Source organism: Sparus aurata, chromosome 4, assembly GCF_900880675.1.
Source record: "Sparus aurata chromosome 4, fSpaAur1.1, whole genome shotgun sequence".
Lineage (NCBI taxonomy): Eukaryota > Metazoa > Chordata > Actinopteri > Spariformes > Sparidae > Sparus > Sparus aurata.
The window spans coordinates 28,895,858-28,918,497 of NC_044190.1; the positions used below are offsets into that span (position 1 = coordinate 28,895,858).

Sequence of the window (22,640 nt, forward strand, 5' to 3'; positions counted from 1 at the left end):
ATATCTAAAAAGTTTTGGAGTGATGTTGTTTTGATGCTGCTAACTCTGTCCATTCTCTTACCCATAAACATGTTATTTGCTATGTTAACCCAGAAGATAATGCTCTTGAACACATGATGAACTTTGTTATCTTATGCAAAATGTTTCATTCACAAACAAAAATTAGCAAAATCACTACCTAAATGTGCTCCTTTTTCTCCTGGAACTGAGCTCTTTGCTTTAATCTCTGATTTTGTTAAATAACAAAAAAAGTAATACCTTACTGAGTCATAATGAAAAATTTTTCCCTGAAGCCACTGTCTGAAATATCTATTTATCGATTATTCTATTTTTCCCTTTCTTCTTCTTTTTTTTATTATTATTTACTTATTTATGTATTATTAAATTTTTAATTTGTACTCTATCCTGTACCACAAACCTGAAACGGCACATTGAACTAAAGCATCCGGCGAGCCTTTCAAGGTATGTGCAAATGAATAAAAAAATCAAAAGACATGGCAACGCTGAGCCAAAACAGGTCCTCTACCACCCAAATCATGTTAACAGTGTACAGTAGCGGCTCCGCCGTCTTCATCTCCCAGCCACAGCTGGACAACCTGGTTTTGCAGAATATTGTGGGAGAGCTGCAGTTTCAGTGTTAAAACTGATAAAATAATAGCTGTCTGTGGTTCTATGTGGGCTGTGGCAATAATTTAGAAAAATAATAGCTTGCATCAACATATTGAAAAAAAAAGAACTATGAACTAGTTCATTTTTGGAACTGTGAACTTAGTTCAAAATTTTGAATTATGAACTATGAACTGAACTAGTTAATTTTAAAGTTTGTAAACTGAACTTTGAACTAGTTCATGTAGAAAGTGAACTTTCCCAACACTGGTCGTCAGCATTGCTGGAGAAGGCGAGGTGAGCGTTACGCCAAGGTCAACATGGTCCCCAGGGTTCCCTTTGGTGGAGGAGGTGCAACAGTCTGGGCAGGCATCACCAGTCAGCGCAAAACAGATTTGGTTATTGTAGATGGCTCAGTCACTGCACGTTCTTACCTCAGAGACATCATAGAACCCATTGTCATCCCCCAATTCCGCCGTCACACCCCCAACTTTCTGTTCATGGATGATAATGCTCCACCACATCGTGCCAGAATTGTCACAGCTCGTCTTCAGGAAGTCGGAGTACCTCATATGGTATGGCCAGCAATGTCCCCTCACCTGAACCCCATAGAGCACATCTGGGACCAGCTGAAGCAGAGACTGGATGATCGTACCCCACCCCCACGTGACCTGGCAGAACTGCTTGTAGCACTTGTGGAGGAGTGGAACGCATTGCCTCAGAACAACATCATGAGGCTAGTGAGGAGCATGAGAAGTCGCTGTCAAGCTGTCATTGCAGCAAATGGTGGAAACACCCGCTACTGACATTGTCAATTTTTGTTATTTGGGGCTATCCTTGTTATTGTCTAAATTATTGGGGTAATAAATATTAAACTAATGAAAATGGTGTTTCTTCTCATTCATTATTAGTAATATCAAAGGGAACTTTTACTTATTTCATTAAAATTCAGACCAAATAGGAAAAGCACTCATGTAAATAACAATATCCCTAACTTATTGTGAGTAGTGTATAACGTGGCTGCAAGTGTTCAATCAGGCTGCGAAATCCTGCATTTTCCACCACTGATAACAGTTGGTCATCGAGTACGATGAAGTTGAGCAACTTCTCGGTAATCCCTTTAGCTTTCACGTTGTCTGCTGGGAGCTAACCTTGCTTTTGGAATGACTCCGGAAGGGAATCCTGACAGCTCCCTTCGTCTTTCTGCCCCCTGGTTAAATATTCCTTGTGCTCTTTCACGTGGTGCTTTTTTAAGTGTTTAATTGCATTAATGGTGTGAGGGAGCTGCCGCCTCTCTGAATAACAGCTTTGCAAACATTGCATTTTGCTGTCTTGCTTTGCCGTGTTTCCAGTGTAAAATATTTCTACACAGCGGACATGTTGGCTAGTCACAGTCCTGCTCAATGCTAGCCTGCTAGCTGGCTGCAAACTGTGGAATGGATTTCCTGAACGGGGGCGTGTCTCATAACTCTGTGCCTCATTAAGCAACGCATCCGTTCAGGAAATCCATTCCACAGTTTGCAGCCAGCTAGCAGACTAGCCGGCAAGAATCACTTGTGGAGTAATTTCAAGAGACAACGTTAAAGCGCAGACATGGCTCATGGATCGGAAATCTCCGCAGGCTGGATCGGAAATTTCCGATCTGTGAATTCCATTGGTATTGGACCCGATACTGGATTGAACTGGCCCCATCCCTAGTGGAAACGTTTCATCTAACCCCACACGGAATGTTGTGATCAACTTATTTATTGATCAAGTAACTGGCTGCTGCATGGTTCGACCAATAACGTTGAGTTACCAGGGTAACCCCGCCTCTGTGAAAACTGAGTGGCAGGGAAGAATGTGAGAATGTGACATTAATAAAGTGGGGATGACTCAAGATGACTGGTCCATCTAGTTTGATTGGTTATGACTGAGTTCCTGATTTCTAATCTAAGCCATGCAAAATAATTAGAAGTGCACTTGTGGGGGACTGAATAAAGTGATAATACATTCAAGACAGGAAGCTGTTTTTTTTTCTTATCTCACAATAAAACAAGTGACATTTCTTCAAATATGGAAATCTTAAAATGCATAAAAAAACTAAGTTATTTTCTTTTAAGAGAAATTAATCCTTGTTGTTTTGTTTTGTTTGATGCAACTGCAAAATAGATCATCACATCTTTGAGTTAAAAAAAATCACAGCTAAACAGAGGAGTACTAAAGTGAAATTTCTATTTTTGTGGCTGGTTAATGTAACACATTTCAAGATAACAAGTCCTGATTTTATCTTAAAATGAACATGAGATAAAATGACTTGATGAGCTTTTTTTTCTTGCTGTCTGTTATTCCTTGCTGTTCTCAAATAGCTATTCTGAGTGCAATTATCTCATCTGTATTCTCTCCTACCCAAATTTCACCTCTTCACTGTCTCTCAGACTTTATTAAGCATAGCTTTCACAGGAGCCTTTTTCAAAGTGTTAAGAGGTATGAGTAAGTGTATATTGTCTGTGTGTGTGTGTGTGTGTGTGTGTGTGTGTGTGTGTGTGTGTGTGTGTGTGCGTGTGTGTTTCCTCTGTACTCATTTTAAAATTCTTTACTTGTCCTGCCACCTTGCTCTGTGGCTTATTTGGCTTTGGCTTTTACCCACATGGCACCATGCCAGGTCCCTGTCACTTTAGAGCTTTCACATATACACACACATACATACACACCCACACATACACTCTGAATGACAGTTTGGCAGGTGTCACTTCCTTGGCTCTCTGAGCTGTCAATCACTGAGACAGTTCAGCCCTCCAATCCCTGACAAACTCTCTGTCTCTGGCAAACACTATAGCACTCTCTCTGTCGCACGCAAGCATGCACGCACGCACGCACGCACGCACGTACACGCGCGCCCATGCACGCACACACACATACACACACAGATCATCATCATACCAATCGCAAATCAATCATCATTGTTTTGCAATGCTACCATGAAAAATAACTGACTGGCAACATGGGAGGAGAAAGAGGGACATGACATGCAACAGAGATCCTCGGCTATAATCAAACCAAATAAATGTTTTGCCCCTTAATATTCATTTTTTATATTTCAAAATTTACAGAGTTTAAAAATGTTACATTTTAGTGACATTGCAGTAAATGTGTAAATTCAACCATAGGTATATTGCTGAGCTAATAGTAAAAGCTGGTGTAACACTGCAATGTAGTGGTATAATGTTCACATTAGTGGACTCATGGATCATTCTACTACATTCAATGTGCATGCTCCTGTAAGCATGCAATTCTTTGGGTGTCTCTCCTACCTTTACAAGATGGCAGAGCTTTGTCCCACACCGGCTTCCCATCGTTCCCCATGACACAGGTAATGGTTTCTCCGCCCACTGTTGTGTAGCCATGGTGGCAGTTGTAGGAGACCTGAGATCCCAGTTTATAGTCATAACCTGTCCGACTGGCATTCATAATGTTGCCAGGGTCAAAACAGGCCTCCCTTGGTTTTTCTGAGGAGATTTAAGAGAAATAAATCTGGTAAGTTCATCCCATGTCAGCAACGGGAACATGCCGCAGGAAAATGCCCTGTAATGATTTGTATTAATGTTAAATTGTCACAAAAAACGTAAATAAATATAATAAATAGTTATAACTGACAGTTACAGATGTAGATCTCTAAAACATGCCTATGTCCTTTATACAGCCAAAGAAAGCTGAATATGATTTCATTAAAGGGCTACACTATTTTGGTGGCAATTTTGGGCCAAATTTGGTCGACTGGCTGCTTTTAGTTGACTCCTAATATAGGCCATACTAAATATCCTTTCTTAGCTCCTTATGTGTTTTTGCTTATAGGAGAGGAAGGACTAAATGACAGTATAAGAGGAGTCGAGAGAAAGAAGATGACACAAATAAAGAGTGAAAGATGAAAAGTCGACCATGGTCAAAAACTCTTTATGACTTGGCACTGGGCCAGCTTGTTTGCTCTACTGTGATCACCCAATAACAATGAGATATTGCGCTTGACAGAGGGAAACCGACAGACAGAGAGAGACAGAGAGAGAGAGTAAGGTGGAGGGCAAGATGGAAGTGAAACAGGGAGATGATTAAGGTTGTATTTTAATTAGAGAGATGGCAGATGAAAGGTAGTGAATTAATGACAAAAGTACAGAGGTATGAGGTGTGAGGCAGCATGAGGAGACAGACAACAGAGAAGGAGATAATCTTTTTTTAATTAGAGATAAATGGAGTGGGAGAAATAAGAGAAAAAAAAGAGTTTATAAAACTTGACAAAGCAAATCTGGTCTCTAGTCAGTCGAAGAACTAATCATCAGTTCCACATTGAGTCTAGCTGTTAATCACCCCCAGTCAAGCAACATCTGTAAAACCAGGATGAGTCACAATCCGTGGAAGTAAACAACTCATGGAACAGCATGCCCCTTCAACTGAAAAACACTCCCAATGTACAGTAAGGGTGAAATTAATAGAGATGGCAGCTTAAAATATTATCCAATCTGCACAAGAAACTCCAGCATCAACATTTTAATCATACTTCACACACAGATTTTCGCGACAATGATTGTTTTTGTATTTTTCATGTACAGAACGCCTACTACATGTATTTATCGAATAGCTGGGGCAGATTTACTGAAACAACTTTCAATTACTTTGTAGTGTCATGATTGGGACTTTTGGTGAGGTTGTTTTGTGTGTGTCTGTGCTTTTCTGCTTTTTTTCTTCTTCCCACCCACATCAGCACCAGTTCAAATACCCTGGCTGTCTCTCTACTCACTGCCAGATTATTTCGTCTCTCTGATGTGGTACATGGCCTCTTCGTTTGTGCTTTCTGCAGTCAAGCTCCTGTCTTGTGCTATACTGTTTGTTACCTCGGTAACGTTGTCTCTCCTCGACCTCTCCAGTGATTGACTAGCTACCAGCTTCCAGCCTCCTGGCTGCCCTGCCACTCAACCTCCAGCACCTCTGCAACCTTCCTGCACTCAACTGTGGATGCTCTGTGTTGTATCCTCCAGAGTCTCCACCTCTACTTCAGCCAAAGCCACTGACAGTCTCCACCACCACCATACCTACCGAACCACTAGCGTTAGCACCTGCCTGAGACCAAGCCTCACTACACCAGCCGAGCCACCTGATGTGCCGTCTTCCTGTGCCAGATCCAGAGCCACTTCCACTACCTGCCAACTCTGCATTTACAATAAATTCCTTTAACCACCCTGTCCTGGTGTCTGCTTTTGGGTCCAACTAAATTATCTGGTTCAAACCATGACATATAGCTCCAATCTGTTTGTTGAGCAACTGCTTTACTAAGTCAGTAGCTTAAAGTCAAAACATTCAAGAAATCTTCAGTTCAGCAAGTCTGCTGGCCCTTAAAAATGTTGTTAATCTAATTTTACAAATATCAAGCCTTAAAAGTAATTAAATGGGCTTATATCTAAATTAATTTCCATAATCACTTACCCTAATTAAATGTATCAATCCTTTAATTTCATTTGTCAAAGCTCCTGCAAGTCTGCATTTTAGATCATACACATCTTAAAACATACCGATGAACCTAATACTGTAATTTTATCTTATACTTGCACCTACCGGATGGCAATATGTAGATTAATCCTACTCACTCTAACAGCCATAATCCTATGAAAAAACAACCTCTGCACAGGATCATATATATACTACAGAATTTCATACCTACCTTCATGCTTGAACAAGAAAAATAACGAACTCATCCAAATCAGTCTACTTTTGGTTAAAAATTGTCTTGAAAAGCATATAATTAAAGGGACTGATGCCTGTGGTCACCCTGTGATTGTAGGAACTGCTACTATTAAGATGTCTCCTCCTATTATTTGCTTTTTTAAGTATTTTTTTGGCCTTGTATGGCTTTATTGATAGTACAGCTGAAGATATGACAGGAAACAGGGGGAATGACACGCAGCAAAGGAACCCAGGCACATGGGAAGCCCGCTCTACCAACTGAGCTAAACAGCGCCCCATGCTGATGATGTTTTAAAACATTAGGTCATTATCTAAGAAGACTTCCACCTTAAATATGACCTTTACAAGGACATTATATCAAGGAAACGTTTTTTTCTGATATAGTTACCTCTGAATTCGATGGCGAACCCAGACATGCCCAGTGATGCATCAGATCTGAACGCCAGGAAGAGACTGTGACTACTGCTCTCTATTCGCTCTGGGGCCTGGTTGCCTTGGAGACTTGCTAGTAACGGCCCGTTAGAGTCTTCCCCCTCGTAGATATGCAGGAAGTCGTAACTTGGCTCCATGTTGAAACTGGGGTAACAAAAAAAAAAAGAGAGAGAAACTTGGGTTCAGGAATCCAGTGAGATTGATAGCGAGTTTGTTTGTGTGTGCTGTTGTTTAAATTCTCAAACAATTAATCCAGCGATGTGTGTTCACTCCAAATGACTGCCAATTAGTTTGCACTTACTTTCACTTTGAGGTGTCTGACATGTTTTCTGGATGTGTTTACTGCATTCATTATGAAAACTTTTAAGAGCTGTTTTCTTTTTCTTTTTGAATCTAGGATGGCATTATAAAACACTGTAAGTACATTAATATTTCAGGAAATCATCCTGTTGTCGCATTCTGTAGGGGCATGTCACAGTCTGTTTTGATCTTTATATCCTCAGCCAGAGTATGTTTTTGCGTAAGCCTAACACAACTATGTGCCCAGATTTCTTGAACCCGCAGCCTGAACCTGTTTTCACTTTGGCAGCATCTTTTCATCTCTCTACACATATGTGAAGATATCAGTTTTTGTATAGACATGTAGGATAGGACGTGTCTGCATGCAACAAGTACAGGACATGAGGTTATACACAGTTCTGCAAAGAGCTATTCAAACAACTGCGTTTATTTAATATAAACACAATTTATTTAGGTGAAAATGGGAAAACAATTAAAAGAAAAAAGTTCTAAGGATCCTGATATAGAAGAAATACTTTTAATTGTTATCTAAATCCTGAGATGCTGGCATTCTAACAGCCCTCTTCTCTCATATGTGCTCTAAATGTTCTATCCCTTCCCTTTACTTTGAGACACTAACAGACAATCTTGAAATCCTGAGTTTGGGTTAAAGAGGTGTTAGTCACATTAAGCTGACAACAAAATGTATGATTGTTGAACTTATGTGAACCTTATGTCATCATTACCCAAGTCAAAATAAGTGTGAAGAATGCTCAAGTTTAAGCCCTGTGTTTATATCTGGTGCAGAATGGGCTTAACTGCACATAAGCCCCTTTTGCACTGACAAAGCATTAAAATGATCCGTGCTAATACCTTTTGCATTAGTGATACATTCTGGGTCTGAATGCTAAAGCTACTAAATGTCATAAAAAGAACATAAAGATCTCACTGAGCAGAAATGGGGCAGCATCATAACGTCTCATGACTGAACAAGAGTATCACAATGGTCTGATAAGAGTTCCGACTTGGCTGCAAACTAAGAGCAATCATGGGAAGCTACATCTTTGTTTGGTAAATATTGGATTGAACATTTTAAAATGTATAGCTGCAAAACGGTCAATACACTCATTATGAGAAGAATGCAGCTTTACCGCTGAATATGAATACAGTCAGTATACAGTACATTTATAGATAGATCGATTATACGATACCATAGACTGAGTTTTAAATTCACAGAAGAAAGGAGACTTGTAATTTGATTTGATCGAGAGGCACTAGTAGCTGGGTCAACAGCAGTCTATTTCAGCTGTGATTACCAGAATAGAATCCTATAAATAATGACATAGAAGTTACACAACATACATAAAACAACCAAAATCATGTCAGCAAATGAATATGTACTTTAACTCTTAAGACTAGCAATAAAGAATAAATACAAAATTAATCAAAAGTAAAATAAAAACTGTCAAACTGTTACAACAGAGGGGAATTATCTTTCTAGCTGAAAAACATGAAACCAAAATTGGGTCATTTCTTCTCCTTTGGCAATCCGGAGAAAGTCCGCTCTCCTTTTATCTCATTTGCTACATTTGAGACTCCAATCTTCACTGTTGCTTCAGTCATAAGCCTCTAGCCACCGTGGCTTGTAAAATATTCACCACTGAGGCACAAACTTGAAACTTGAAATGCAAATAAACACTGCCCTGTTACCAAAAAACAAAACATGGAAATGGTCAGAAAATCGCTTTCATTGACTCATGAATTTTCTTTCTACATCAAGGCAAGAAACAGTCTATCAGCCGATGAACAGTGTTCAAAAACTTCTTGAACAAATATATTTATCTGCAAGATGGATTGGAAGTCACTCATAACTTTGAGCTGATTCAAAAACAAAAAAAAATGGCTGATTGAAAATCTGACATTCAGGAAAAATTTCAATTTGAAGCTATAGCTTTTAAAGATCATCTCAACACAAACAAAACATTCAGCTATTTTGGCTATGTTAGAACTGGATTCAACTGTAGCATTTTAGGCTGATGTAATGTCTATTAGAGGGATGCTTTACGCAGTGAAATGGGTTTATTACCATAATGATCATTAACTGTCTGCTAATTCACATCAGACTGATCTAGGCCTGTTTCCTGACTTTTGTTTCACCTTGTGTGGGGCCACAGTGAGTCATGCCACGTCTACACTTACAAATAAACTTGCACACAACTCATGAACAAAGTCCATGGAGGATGATGCATTTTTAAATTTGAGCAAGAAGAAAAATATATTTCAGAAAATGCTTTGGGCTCCCGTCCATCCGTTAAATCATTAAGTTTGTTTGCCATTTTTAATGTTTTCTCAGGTATTTGGATAAACTTATTAAAAATGAATATCATCAGTGAGACCATTGCTCTGCCCTGATGTGATGCAGACACATTACTTCAAAGTTGAAGAAAAACACACCTTGTAGTGTTATTTACCATCTGTTCAGAACACTGCTTCTAACAAAACCTAAATATCAATCACACTGTCCGTCCCAAAACATTAACCAACAGAAAACATGTGGCAGTAAAAAAAAAACACATCTTCAATCAGCATATTTCACTTCCTGACATGGTAGCTTTATTGTTTCTTAAAACAATATAGTAGCCTACTTCTACTATGGCAACATTATGTTATATAACACATGAGTGAAAATGTTTAATTAACACCAGTTTCTCATGAAGCTACAAGTTTACTTTGATTTATGTTTAGTCACCTCACGTTGTAGCTAAGTCCTCCACCAACAAGAGCAGTCTTTTATGCAGCAAATACAGGAGAAAAATCCCAACTAAAGTCTTTTCTGAGAAAAGATGCAGTCTTATTTAGAACACTTTAAGGTAGAAAAAAAGAAAACGAAAAACTTGAATCCATCCTTGAAAATGTCAGAAATACCAGCTGAGAGACAGCGTCGACTCCACGAACAAAGACAAATGCCACACCTGATCAAAACTTTAGAATACGTGTGTCAAAGGTAGTATATACAAGTAGTACTATACACATAGACCCCATTTAGCAGTATATGATCTGTATCAGGTCACAGTTTCTAGATGAGGAAAATGTGTTCTGACTGGAATGTGATCACACCCGGTGGGCTGGCTGGTAACGTGCTGGGATATTAAGTTGGGGCAAATGCAATCAGTACAACATGCTGTCATCAAGATATTTGTTTTAGCTAATGTAAAACATAACTAGTTGTTCAAATTAAGAGTGAGGCTGACAGAGTCATGCCTTGAATTAAAGACATCTATGCTGTGTCATGAAAGTTCAACAGAGGGCTGAGAAAAATGAAAACAATATGGGTGGTAAAAACATAACGTACAGTGAGAAATGACAAGTGTGTACAACGGGTGTGCGTTGCACTTGTTCTCACTGCTGATCTGCCGTTAACAAAGCATATAATTTATGTAGTCACAGAGTAGCCCCCAAGCCAGATCTGTAAATGTAAGAAAAAAATGACACAATTCTTTTCTTACATGAAAAAAAAATAATGTTATGAATGATATTTGAGGATTTCAAGTAACAAAAAAAATGTTGTAGGCAGTGTTTAACAAAGTTTATAATGTTACCCCTAACTCACTAACTTCAAAACAACATACATTTTTAAGTGCGTCTTGGGCTGATTTGCTGCCACCTCAAATCACTTATGCGCAGGTTTTGCTCTGGAGGACACAGATTCAACCTTAATGAGGATAAGGATAATGCGTTAAACAATACAGGTGTGAACAGAAAGCTAAGATCAGGTTGTTTATTATCCAAATACCAAATCCTGATACACTTCCTACTTTAATACCAGGTGTAAATGGGGTGACAGACAAAAGCAATGTTGTTCATTTAGGTGGCTTACCTTTTGAAGATAAGAGCGATAACAAAGTCAGGGTTCACCCTGATCCTCCAATCACACTCTTTCCCTGCGGGGTAAGGCTGGGGGTAGTTCGGAGACAGAATTACTCCAGAAGGTCCACTGACGTTACCCCCACATGTCGCTTGAGACGGACAGAGAGAGGGAGAGAGAGAAAGAGAGAAAAATGATTACACAGCATTGTGCATGGGGTAATTTGAAAGAGAATCACCCCTGATTGACCACTCATATTACCCCCGCAGGTAGGCAGAGCGGAATTGAGTTAGTTAGTGATGGGAAGTATGGCAGAGGTTGGTTAATAGAGACACAATTACCCCTGGTGGACCACTGATATTGCTCTTTCACCCTCTGCACATGTAGCAGGAGAGGGTGAAAAGAGCAAAAGAGAGATAGAGAGAGACTGCGAGATTTAGTTACAGAGTGTAAGTCTGGGGGCACTTAGCGGAGAGAATCACCCCTAGCGGTCCTGTTATCCCACAACAAGCCAGAGAGCAGGAAAGAGATATTGGCAAGAGAGACAGATAGATGCATTCAAGCAGCAATTTGGTGATGTGAAGGAAGAATCTGAAACATAGAGAGGTGTCTTGGGGGTGGCGGGTGGGTGTGAACGGATTATCAACAGTGAAATAGAAGTAAACAAAGGCATTAACAGCTGCAAATCACTCACAGACAGACGCACTCTCGCACACTAGACTATTGTGTGTAATGTTGGTTTAATCTTAGGAGCTTTTGAACACCCAGGGATTCACCGCCTGAGGTGAAAGTGCAGGGGAGGGAAGCACACGCAGGCTAAGCTAAGAGAAAACAGAGCGAGTTTTGAAGCCCGTTTTATCTACAGTCATGCAAAGCACGAGGTCAACTGGCAAAGAGTCAGAGGTAATATCAGGAACAAAGCATAATGTGTTTCACAGGCATGGTTACAAGGCAAATTACTGGTGACCGCACTGAAGGACTTCCTGATAGTGCTGGCTGATAAAGAGAAGGAGATGGCAACATAAAAGGAGGCTGTGGTGTCTAACAGAAAGGCAAATGTCTGCAGCAAGTCCTGCTACATGCTTCAGGAATTTTTCTCAGCCTGCTCACACTGTTTACGTCGCACCTTCAGCTGTGTCCGATGTCATCTGTGTTCTTGCACGATTGAAAATCCAGTAGCCCAGGACAATTATGGTAACCTCTGGTAACTTTCCTCATCCATTTACCCTGACTAAATTAACATCATATTTCATGTCCAAGACAAAATTAACTTACAATGAAGGTAAGTTGCTCTTCAGCAGCAGCCTACAAACAGCTGGTCGCAGAAATCTTTGGACATGCTGCAGGCTTGTCTTGTACGAACATGCTGAGATTTGCAGGTTGCACGGTGAGGACACTGAAGGGCTTCTTGCTTAATTATAGTTTGCACCTTCTATTCCACAAACTCTTCTATTTCTATATTTTCTTTAACCCTAACCCAAGAAAGACACCCTTCAAGGTTAGGCGTCATTTTGTTCCCTTAGTGAGTGAGTCAAGTGTGTCAGGAGGAGGTGAGGAGCAAAATGAAGAAAGAAAGCACACCTGAAAGTGGCAAAGTGAAAAACCAACTGCAGCAGAATAGTGTGAATGAGGTGTGGAGTGGGAAGTGGATGCTCACTGGGCTAGAAGCAGCAGGTGGGCCTGGTAGTGGTGATAATAGAGAAAAAGAGGCAACAAGCTGTGGTTTTGCACATGTTTTTTGATGCAACCAAAATGGCCTCACTGTTTTTCCACCGACTCTGAATTCAGGATGTTTTTGGCGATCCATTTTGAATTTTCCTTTGAGCAACTGGTCGATGTTTATCCCCAACCGACTTTCCTCTCAACGTTCAACCTCTCCTTGATCTTAAAGAGCATGCCTCCAGTATAGAAAACCATCTGATGCTTCAAGCAGCAGCAGCAGCAGCATCATTTGGGGTTAGCTCACCAGCAAGCTTCAGTTGATTTGCCTCCAGAGAAGTATGTCAGATGTGGCACAACAACAAAGGCGCACCTAAGGGACCTGCATTGTCATATTTGTTGTTTACTTTCTACATATCAGACTTAAGATACAATTTTGGAGTCGTTCCACCTCTAGAGGTTTTCATTCAATCTTCCATTTTGTGATGTATAGTTTTATATATAGGTTTTTATTTCTTAGTTTTCGCTTTAAAATGAAATATTCAAGACTCCTAACTCATTAATAGAGTAATGCACACCTACCTATACATGTTGGAGGGTCAGGCTGCCAATAGAACCTGTTATCCATCCGTACACATGTGATGGTGTCCTGGCCTTGCAGCTGGTAGCCTGGATCGCACTGGAATGTCATACTGTCACCAGGCTCCTTACTGTCCCCATATCGAGAACCATTGACAGGGATGCCTGGATCATTGCAGGTTGTTGCTGTCGTAGCTGAAAGTGTGTGAAAAACAGTCAAAAAAAGGCAGATGTTGACATAAAGTAATTACAGTAGATAACCCAACAGTCACTGCTGTGATCCTAACAACATTTGCAGCTGCAGACCAAAAGAAAGACATATTTATCAGAAAGTATATGGACACGCAACAAAATAATTCTATTTACTAGCTTGAGATACAAGCAATAACTTGTGTTCTACCTGACCAGTTAGAAATAAAAGTTGATCATCCATCCAGTCAAATTTGATCTGGCACTCTCTTTAGGCTTTTGTGGCTCCCCCCTCAGCCTAAGAAGTGGTATATTCGGGATTCAAGAAAATCCGCCTCTGTTTGTTGGGGTTTCAGTTGTTTGGTTTGCATTTGAATTAAAACATACTGCAGTGCTTTCATTGGATCAATCCGAGTTTAAAAACCAAATAAATAAATGTCCAAATGCAAAATGTCTTCAGATAGATTTACCACTCGGGAAAAACAAATCTACGTCATCTGCCGAAGTCTGAACAAGACAGCATTTGCTGCTGCCTGAATCCTCATCATATGCTGGAATCAACAATTAGCCATGAAGTTTCAGATTCAGTGAAAATTATAGATTAGATCTTGGCCAGAGCCCTGGCCAGAATAATAGTAGAAGAGGACCGCATAGAGGCCAGCCTTTTATTACAATTACAAATTACAAACCACAGTGAATATATAAATTATCTTTTCTGCAATATTCTAGCAGAATCAAGAAACACAGTCAAACATAGCATTATAACATCACATTTATCATATCTTTCCTGGACAACACAGTATTTATTCCATCAGGTCAATGGACAGACAGGGACACAAAAGGGAAGGAGAGAGGAACAAATTACTTTTGTAGTAACATCACCCCCTAAAAGTCACTCATTCACTCAATCCCCAAACATTGCTTTAAATGAATGAGCGTGGTGGTAAATAACATTACCTTTGCTTTCGTAAAACAACATGGAGGTAAACATAAGGAGTCATTACCATAATAATGGGATAACAGTACTCTGATTAGCATGTTAGTGAGCGCAAATATTTATTGTTTTGAATATGTGGAGAATGGAAAAACCATGAGTGAGAGACAGAAAGAAGAGAATGTAAATATTTATGACTGCAAATATGCATCTCTTAAAAAACCCTAGTGTATGCCACTGTACATATCAAGTGGAGGTGTATTAGCTTGCACAGGACTTGCTGGTTATAAATGGCTGAGTAAAAATGAACAAACTCTAGAAAGGTGTGTGTATGTGTGCGTGCGTGCGTGTGTGTGTGTGTACACTGCAGTTTCCTCCTGCTATGTGTTTGTTTCAGGATGCTCTAATGTGAAAAAGGAGCTGTTAAGGTAAGATGGTCCCGACTATCTGCTCTCCTGCTTCCTAACTTTTCTTACTTAGTGTGACTCTGATCTATTTTGCCACTACAGTGGATTGCAGTGACTTTGACCAATGATTCCAACGGATGGTGCACAGACATTTTTGAGTAGGAGTGACTGAGACAAAAAATGCCATCCCACATTTATTGTACAGCTTGTTGTTTCTTTAAGAAAATGGGATGAAAACAACAGCAATAGTTTGTGTTCACTGACATCTCTATGAGGAAGTTTGGTGGGGAAAAAATATCTTTTTACCAAATTGACCTATAGAGACAATTTGAGATTTACAGTTCAGAGCCACTGAAATTTATGGAAACATCTTTGTGCATTAGCCTATAAAATGATTCACAGCATTTATTTTTAGTTGCGTTCCATTGGACACTCTATAGGTGGGTTGATTTAGACATAATCCTTCACAATTTGACTGCTGGTTTTTAGCCCAAGGAGACTAAATTTTGTCAAACTTGTGTGTGTTTGTCTGTGTACGAGTGTGCGTGTGTGTGTGTGTGTGTGTGTGTGTTCATGTCAAGTGGTTAAAAGAGGGTCTGGCAGTGGGATTTGCCATAAACAAAGAGGACTATAACTTCTCAACCGACTCATGTAACATGACCAAACTTTGTAGAAAGGCACGCAGACATACTATTTTGCTGTGTCTCCTTTCATAACTAATAAATCTGTAAATATTTCTGAGAGGCATCACTGAACCCAAAAATCTATGTCTACAGTGGTCCACAAAGTTGTGTCCAACCTATAGCAAGTGCAACCTTCTAAATTTGAGGCAGAAAAATGCCATTGAGGTCAGGTGTTTGTGAAGTTGTGCGTAAATGCATGCATAAGGGGATGTCTGCATGTACCTGTCAATGCTATTGCAAATTTGCACTTGTCATTATAATTTTTTGTATTTTTTTATCAATCCATTTCCCAAAACTGGGTCTCAAACAAGAACATGTCACAATGCTGTCAAATAAGTAATTAAGCAACTTAACCGAGCCAAACTAAGCTACAGGTTCTTCAGGACTTACTGAGCCTGGGTCCCACAGAGAGCTATTTAATTTCTCATTTGATTCTAGCTAAGGGTTTTTTCAGAAATCCTGTTAAATGCAGTATTATTTCTAGATTAATTATCTCATAACCAATATTAAATGAGGCTTATAAAATAACTAAGAAACTATATATGTCATGAGTCTGTTAATGAGGTAATTTACTTTCTAACACTGACAGCAAGTTTTTGCTTCATGTGTGGATGTAGGACAGACCACCCAATTCAATGATTTAGTCGCTGTTTCCTTGATCATGTGAATTGCAAGCTTAATGAAAGATCTACTTACTGGAGAATTGTATAGAAAATCCTTGTTTGCTGATGAAATAATCAGAATCAAACTGCAGTGTAAGTACGTTGAAGGTCGAGTGGATATCTTCAGGTAAGGCTGGGCCAGACCATTCTTTCAAAAGGATCCCTCCATCTGATGGCCCAGATGGACCATCCCAAACTCTCAGGATATCGTGGCCGACCTCAGTGTCAAAGACAATGAAGTGAAGGCTGAAAAATGCAGAAATTACACAGGAGATCAGAGATACAATACAAACATTTACACCTCTTCTTTATGGGGCAGTTTTACCAAAAATCTTGTCAACCATAAAACTAAATGAGGCAGAGCTGACAATACACACACACACACACACACACACACACACACACACACACACACACAGGAATGTCAGCTGTACCCACAAAGTATTTAGCAACACCTTCTTGGCAGAATGAATAATGTGATGAACTCTTCCACACAGCAGTGGCTTTGACAGTGAACATTCATCTATAATTAGTGAATATGTCATTCCCCGACAGTCTTGTGAGTTTTACCTCTATAGTATGTGTAGAGTGAGGGCTGCTGTTGTGTGGGAATCATCCTAAATAATGCTATTACTGCATTACCGCTCCTATCAAATGTAAGGTTAGCTAGTAAGCTCGGCCACAGCAAAGCAATATTGCAGATTCTTGTTAGTATATTTGCTGTCTCATTTGTTTATGAAAAAAAGTCCAAAAAAGTGCAGGCTGCACTGCAGGCCATCATCTTACTCACAGTGACTTCAGTGTACATCCAACTGCTTCATAATTACCTGATTGTCTTGCCTGTGTCAGCCTCTATAGTCCAGGTACAGTGAAGGTTGTTGTCATATGGAGCAGGATATCCTGGTGACAGAATCCGCCCAGACACTGCTCCAGTTATGTGACCTCCACACTCCGCTACAAGGACATGAAACAAAGGGATGATCATGACTGGGAACAGTCCCCCCCTTTATTAACATCATTCAGAACACATACAGAACAACATTTTGATCTTAACCAAATGAACCAAACACACATAAAGGACAGTGTGATGCTACTACACATAATAATACTCATACTAAAGTGGGCAGAGCAACAAGAGTTTAACAACGAAAGAAACACAAGTGAACCCATAGATTTTAGAATTACTGCAAATTGTAGATATTAGAAGATATTTTTGGCAACTTGCAGCCCTCTCAGCCATAACATCCACTCCCAACATCATAATTTTAATATATTAATAATAAAGAGATCTGTAATGTATTGGACTCACTGAAATAACGTTTTATAAGGTGACCAATAAAGGACATAAATCCTATAAAAATACAAATCAATTATCATGGAGAATCTGAATCTGTTTAATCTGATGTATACGGGGTATGCTATAATTCAGTGGATTAGTAGCTCTTGCTCTCTGTTTTTGATAATTTATCCATCCCTTCACAGCATCTCTCTCAATTACACTCACTCATTGTCTCACAACTGAGATCTGACACATGACCTGAGTTGGACCTTATTTGTGTATATAATACTATCTGAACTGGCACTTGTGTTATTTTTGTATTGACTTTAGGGGAGGGGAACAAGGGAGACAACAGGAAGCTGGGAGCAGAATTGAACTAATCATAGTAGAACATGGTACACATGGTGCCCCATTGAGCCAGCAGATTGCTGCTGATTAGAAAAATGTTTGGTAAAGGGGAGGTTTCATATCAGTATGTGCACTGTATGTGCAAGTTAAGAGAGGGCGCCATTAGCACAGCTCTGAAATTTACAATACTATGACAACCTACTGCGGCTGAGTTACCCTAGGCAGAATGCACACAAATACATATTCACATGAACACAGAGGGAGTAGAAGATAATGACACAATCATACACAAGACCAGAAACATACTTATGCAGTGATTCAAGCACATACACACGGATGAAGGCACACACCCACAATATAACCAGTTGTTTCAGCCCGCAGTGATAGAAAACATAGGCAGGAGGCAACTACTCTATGTTTTATCATGAAAAACAGGTAGAGAGGGGAAGAGACACAGATTCACAAAGAAAGAAAAAAAAAATGTATTTAGAAAGCCAGAACGAGGACAAAAGCATTTCCTAAAGATAAAGAAAGAAAGAGAAAAACATGCCCACTCATATAGAAAAGAAGATAGACAGGTTTACTGTGTGAATAGAGAACCAAAAAAAGGGACCAAAGAGTCCGAGGCAGACCAACACGGGGTTTGACTCGATGTGGGATGGTAAGAGAAAGACAGTATATAAACAGCCTGAAGCAATGCCACCTCCTCATCTCAATGCTAGTACCTGCAGATATGGGACAGAGCCAGACAGACAATGTAGGAGACAGTCGGAGAGGCAAAAAGACAAACGCCAAAACAGACAGACAAAAAAGGAGGAAGATACAAAGGTAGCTATAGAGGTAGTTAGCCCACAGCTCTGCCAGCAAGTATTCTCCTGGTTGCTGGCTTACCTGAAATAAGGCAGCGACAGAGCAGTTACAAATTAATGACTGACTGCAGAGGTACAAAGGGACACACTCACACACATCCAGCTAAAAAAAAAAAAACGCATACTCATTCACATTCATACCCACAAATACATTCACTGTGCACACCTATGAGCGCACACTCTTTTTAGTTGCCATTAGCAACCACATCAGGCTACCTCAGAGAGCTCAGGTGTGCTGGCAGGTTAGAAAGACACAGGTTTGGCCCCACCAAGGGAAATTCCAAATTAACACGTGCCAAGTACCCACATCTACCCAACAAGGTAGAAATACTTACAGGGGAAGAGCTTTAATTTGTAAAATATGCAAAGCCACACAATATTTATGGACAAGCAGGAATTATGGACTTTAAAAATTGCAAATTTGTTTCAGGGATTCCAAACCTAGGAACAATACAAACAAATAAATGTTGAGTGTATGCTTCACTAGTGCCTGCTGAATGGCAACAAGGAATAGGAATGGCCAGCTGTACATGCTGTGCTGCAGTTAAAACACAAAGCAACTTTCACAGGTCCATAAGCAAAAGAAAGGAAAAAAAAATCAACCGTGTCAAAGCACCTGAATCATTTGGCGCACTTCTTTCCTACCTAATTAAGAGCTGCCAAGTGCCTACTAAGGCTAAATCTGCCCTCTGGCAGCTTTTCTACCTCAAAACCTGAGAATTATTAAAATATATTCTCGATATGCCAAGTCAGAAACCTTTATTTTTGTCATTTTCACTGTCTAAAAAATAAAGCCAATATTGTGAGATTGCACAGCAGCAGTCACATAGATGGCTGATTATTACATTGCGCTTGAGGCAGTTCTCATCATTTTCTCAATGTCTTGCTCTTTCAACTAAAATTTCAGATGACTTTCAAACACCGTTAGAGTTGTTTTTCTCTTCCTTCTTTCCTTTTATGTTTCCTTTTCCGCCCTTGATTGCATGACATATGCATTAGAAACAGGCTGTCACTAAAACTCACAGCATTTTGTTGTTTTAACCAGCTGTATGTATGATTGGCATTTAATATCTTTACAATCAAAACAAATCATAACTTTTGTTGCCACACGTTTGTTAGCTCTCTCTTTAAACTTGAGTCAAAAATAATCTAAAATCTGACTCCTATTCCCAGAATAATCCTTATCATAGTTAGTCAGGGTGTATAGTTAACTGACTTTGATAAAAAAGTGTAAGTGTAAAAAGCTCAAAGGCAAGGGAAGTTAATTATAAAGTCAGACGGGATGCAGTCATCAACTGTGGGTTGTCACAGTAAAATGCACATGGGTACACTTTCATTCCTGTCTCTGTTGTCCAACATCTGGAAAAAATATATATATACTCACTCAACAATTTCGGATAAATCAATATTGTTTTTACATCACCTCACTTTCTAGCATCTAAAAAAAGTCTCCGATAGAATGTTCTATTTATTGTGCATGCTGAGAATAGAACAGAAAGCTAAGGCTTCTGTCAGAGTCTTTGGCATAAAATACTGCGTACACCTTCAGGGTACAAGAATGTAGTCTGTCTTACATTAAAAATGCATCAAAGTTCAACCGAGACAGTCATCCCGTTTTTGCACCTTAACCATGCCATCCTTAAAATACACAGACTCCCGGTGCAATAAAATCTCATGCCTGGTGACATCCTGCGGTCCAAGCGCAGACAGTCCTGTGTGCACAAGTTGATGGATCAGAGAATGCATTTTCTGAGCAGAGGTGTATTAGCGTGACTATGAATATTCCCATGGAGTGTTGAATCAGTTCCCCTGCCCTCTTTTCAAAGTATGCACCTGTATTGACTCAATCACTTGTTCACTCACTCTCTCTTTTGAATCATCATGCTTTTGCTGGTGTTCAGAAACAAGCACGACTAGCACGACTCTTGCCTCTCCCTGCTATATTTCTCATTGAATTGAAGGGAAACAAAAATCACCAAAAGGTTAATAATTCAGTTCTTGTAGGTCTGAATTATTGATTTGCAAAGAACCTACACATGTGTTGGCATACTAACCGATACAGGAAGGTAGTGCTTTGTCCCAGACACGTCTGTCGCCGCTGAGGCAGGTCAGTGTACTGCTGCCATGGAGGCTGTATCCAGGGTTGCAGGAGTACAACACAAAAGTGTTGGCATAATGACCATCATCCTGGATCTTATAGCCATAACTAGGGACACCTGGCTCCTCACAGCGTACTAGGTCAAAACCTAGAAAGAAACACACACAGAGAAACAGACACACACACACACACACACACACACACACACACACACACACACACACACACACACACAAGGATTAGGTCTTCCTGTCCATGCAGTAAGACAATATTGCATAAATGAACAGTGTGACTCAGAGCAGTTTTGGACAAGAGAACAAAAGGTCATACTATTCTCCTCCTGAATCCCACTACGCCCTGCAGAAATTTAAATCACTGTTACTGCTGAAACCCTACGTGACAGCTGCAGAGTAAGCTCATCCACATTTCTACGGAGTCAACTTGTACCCTTGTTTTTATGATATTTAAAAAAATGTGTAGGTTTTCACATTTCACAAATTTTCACATCCCACACAAACACAAATAAACTGTACACCTGAATGAGCACACTGCAAGGGATGTCTTTGTGTTTGTAAGATAACAAAGAATAGGAATGTTTCCGGCCTCTAAGACAGATGGATAAACAACACTGTCACCAACATATTTTCAGTCACTCAGGTCAGTTATGAACAAAATGTCGTCAGTCAATTCAGAAGCGTCCAGAGATAATATGTGATGGCCAAAAACAGTGAATCGCTTGCTACCATGAACTGTTTTACCTACGATGTTTGGATCTAGTGGTGCAACGGATCATCATTGATCAGTGATCCGTTCGGATCAATATCTTCGGTTCAGCACACACGTGATCCGCGGATGGATTTGTGAAAAAAAAAAAAAAAAAAGTTGTGCGCATGTTCAATCCACACACTTGTTAAGTGCAGCGTGGTTATGGCGAAATATAACGATGAAGGAAAGAGGTTAGTGGATAAAACCGTGACGGTGTGTAGGCACTGTGGCTCAAGACAGCCATATGACAATGGAAACACCTCAAGCATGGCAACGCATTTGAAGCGACATCACCCCGGTGTTTCACTGACAGGACTAAAAACTAAGGCTGTTCAACAACCGCTTTTCACCGCGGCATTTACAAAGATAATTTTATTTGTCTTGTCTTCGAAAAATTATCCGATCCGTGACTCTGATCCGTGAAACGATCCAAACCGTGAGTTTTTTGATCCGTTGCACCCCTATTTTGATCGGTATAGTATATGAGCCAACTTACTGAAAAAGCATATCAGATAAAACCTATAGGGATGCACTGATGTATCACCCAAACATCTATTTTAGCTTATATTTACCTTGTTGACTACCAATTAAACATCATTGTCTGATCAAGTGTGGCATCAATTTTGCACCGGCACATTCATTACATACTGACTCATGACTTCACCGCCATAAGTTTCTAAGACTATGTAAGAACTAAAACATTTTTTAACACTTAACAGGTAGTTGTATTGGGGGCTAAAATGGCTTTTGAACCATCACTTTTTCCAAGAAAATCTTATAATCTTATAATATGGATGTATTAGAGGTTAAGCCTCAGGCTTCAGGCTCTTCAACTAGCTGCGAAACATTTTATATGATAAGTGATACTTCAAAGATTCTGTCATGACAAATTAAGATTTTGACTGTAAAGAATCTGTGCGTCTCTTTGTTAGAGAGTGTCCCTGAATTATTTTATTCGACAACAGAAATTCTTATCAATCCTTCTGACTGTTGAGCGATGTAATTATATTTAACACAATGTCTGCTATTTGTTATTCTTTGACAGAATCAGGGCACAAAATCAGAATGCACTCATTGTTCGATCACAATTTACTCTTCCATACAGCCTTGTAACAAAATCTTTTACATGGCCAACTTTTTAAGTGAGCTGTCTCTACAGTTGAGTGAGGTGTGTCTAGGATATGCTGTCTGCCCTGCATCCATCTCCGTAAAACAGCTGCATCTCACTTCCGTCAACATTTCTCGTTAATGTCTTGAACAGATGTGTGAAGTCT

General features: G+C 39.7%; 1 protein-coding gene across 3 annotated transcripts in view; it reads right to left on the minus strand.

Moving 5' to 3' along the window:
• Positions 1–22,640, minus strand: part of LOC115580272 (CUB and sushi domain-containing protein 1-like) — a 419,751-nt gene that overhangs the window by 94,873 nt on the left and 302,238 nt on the right. For all 3 annotated transcript variants that reach the window (XR_003983835.1, XM_030414457.1, XM_030414456.1), the window contains exons 26-32: positions 20,558–20,749; positions 16,835–16,961; positions 16,042–16,253; positions 13,136–13,327; positions 10,907–11,045; positions 6,707–6,894; positions 3,900–4,094 (exon numbers count right to left, since the gene is read on the minus strand). Coding sequence is in view for 2 of the 3 variants with exons in the window: in XM_030414457.1 (XP_030270317.1) it covers positions 3,900–4,094; positions 6,707–6,894; positions 10,907–11,045; positions 13,136–13,327; positions 16,042–16,253; positions 16,835–16,961; positions 20,558–20,749 (1,245 nt within the window). In the remaining variant the exon portion in view is untranslated. The remainder of the gene's footprint in view (positions 1–3,899; positions 4,095–6,706; positions 6,895–10,906; positions 11,046–13,135; positions 13,328–16,041; positions 16,254–16,834; positions 16,962–20,557; positions 20,750–22,640) is intronic.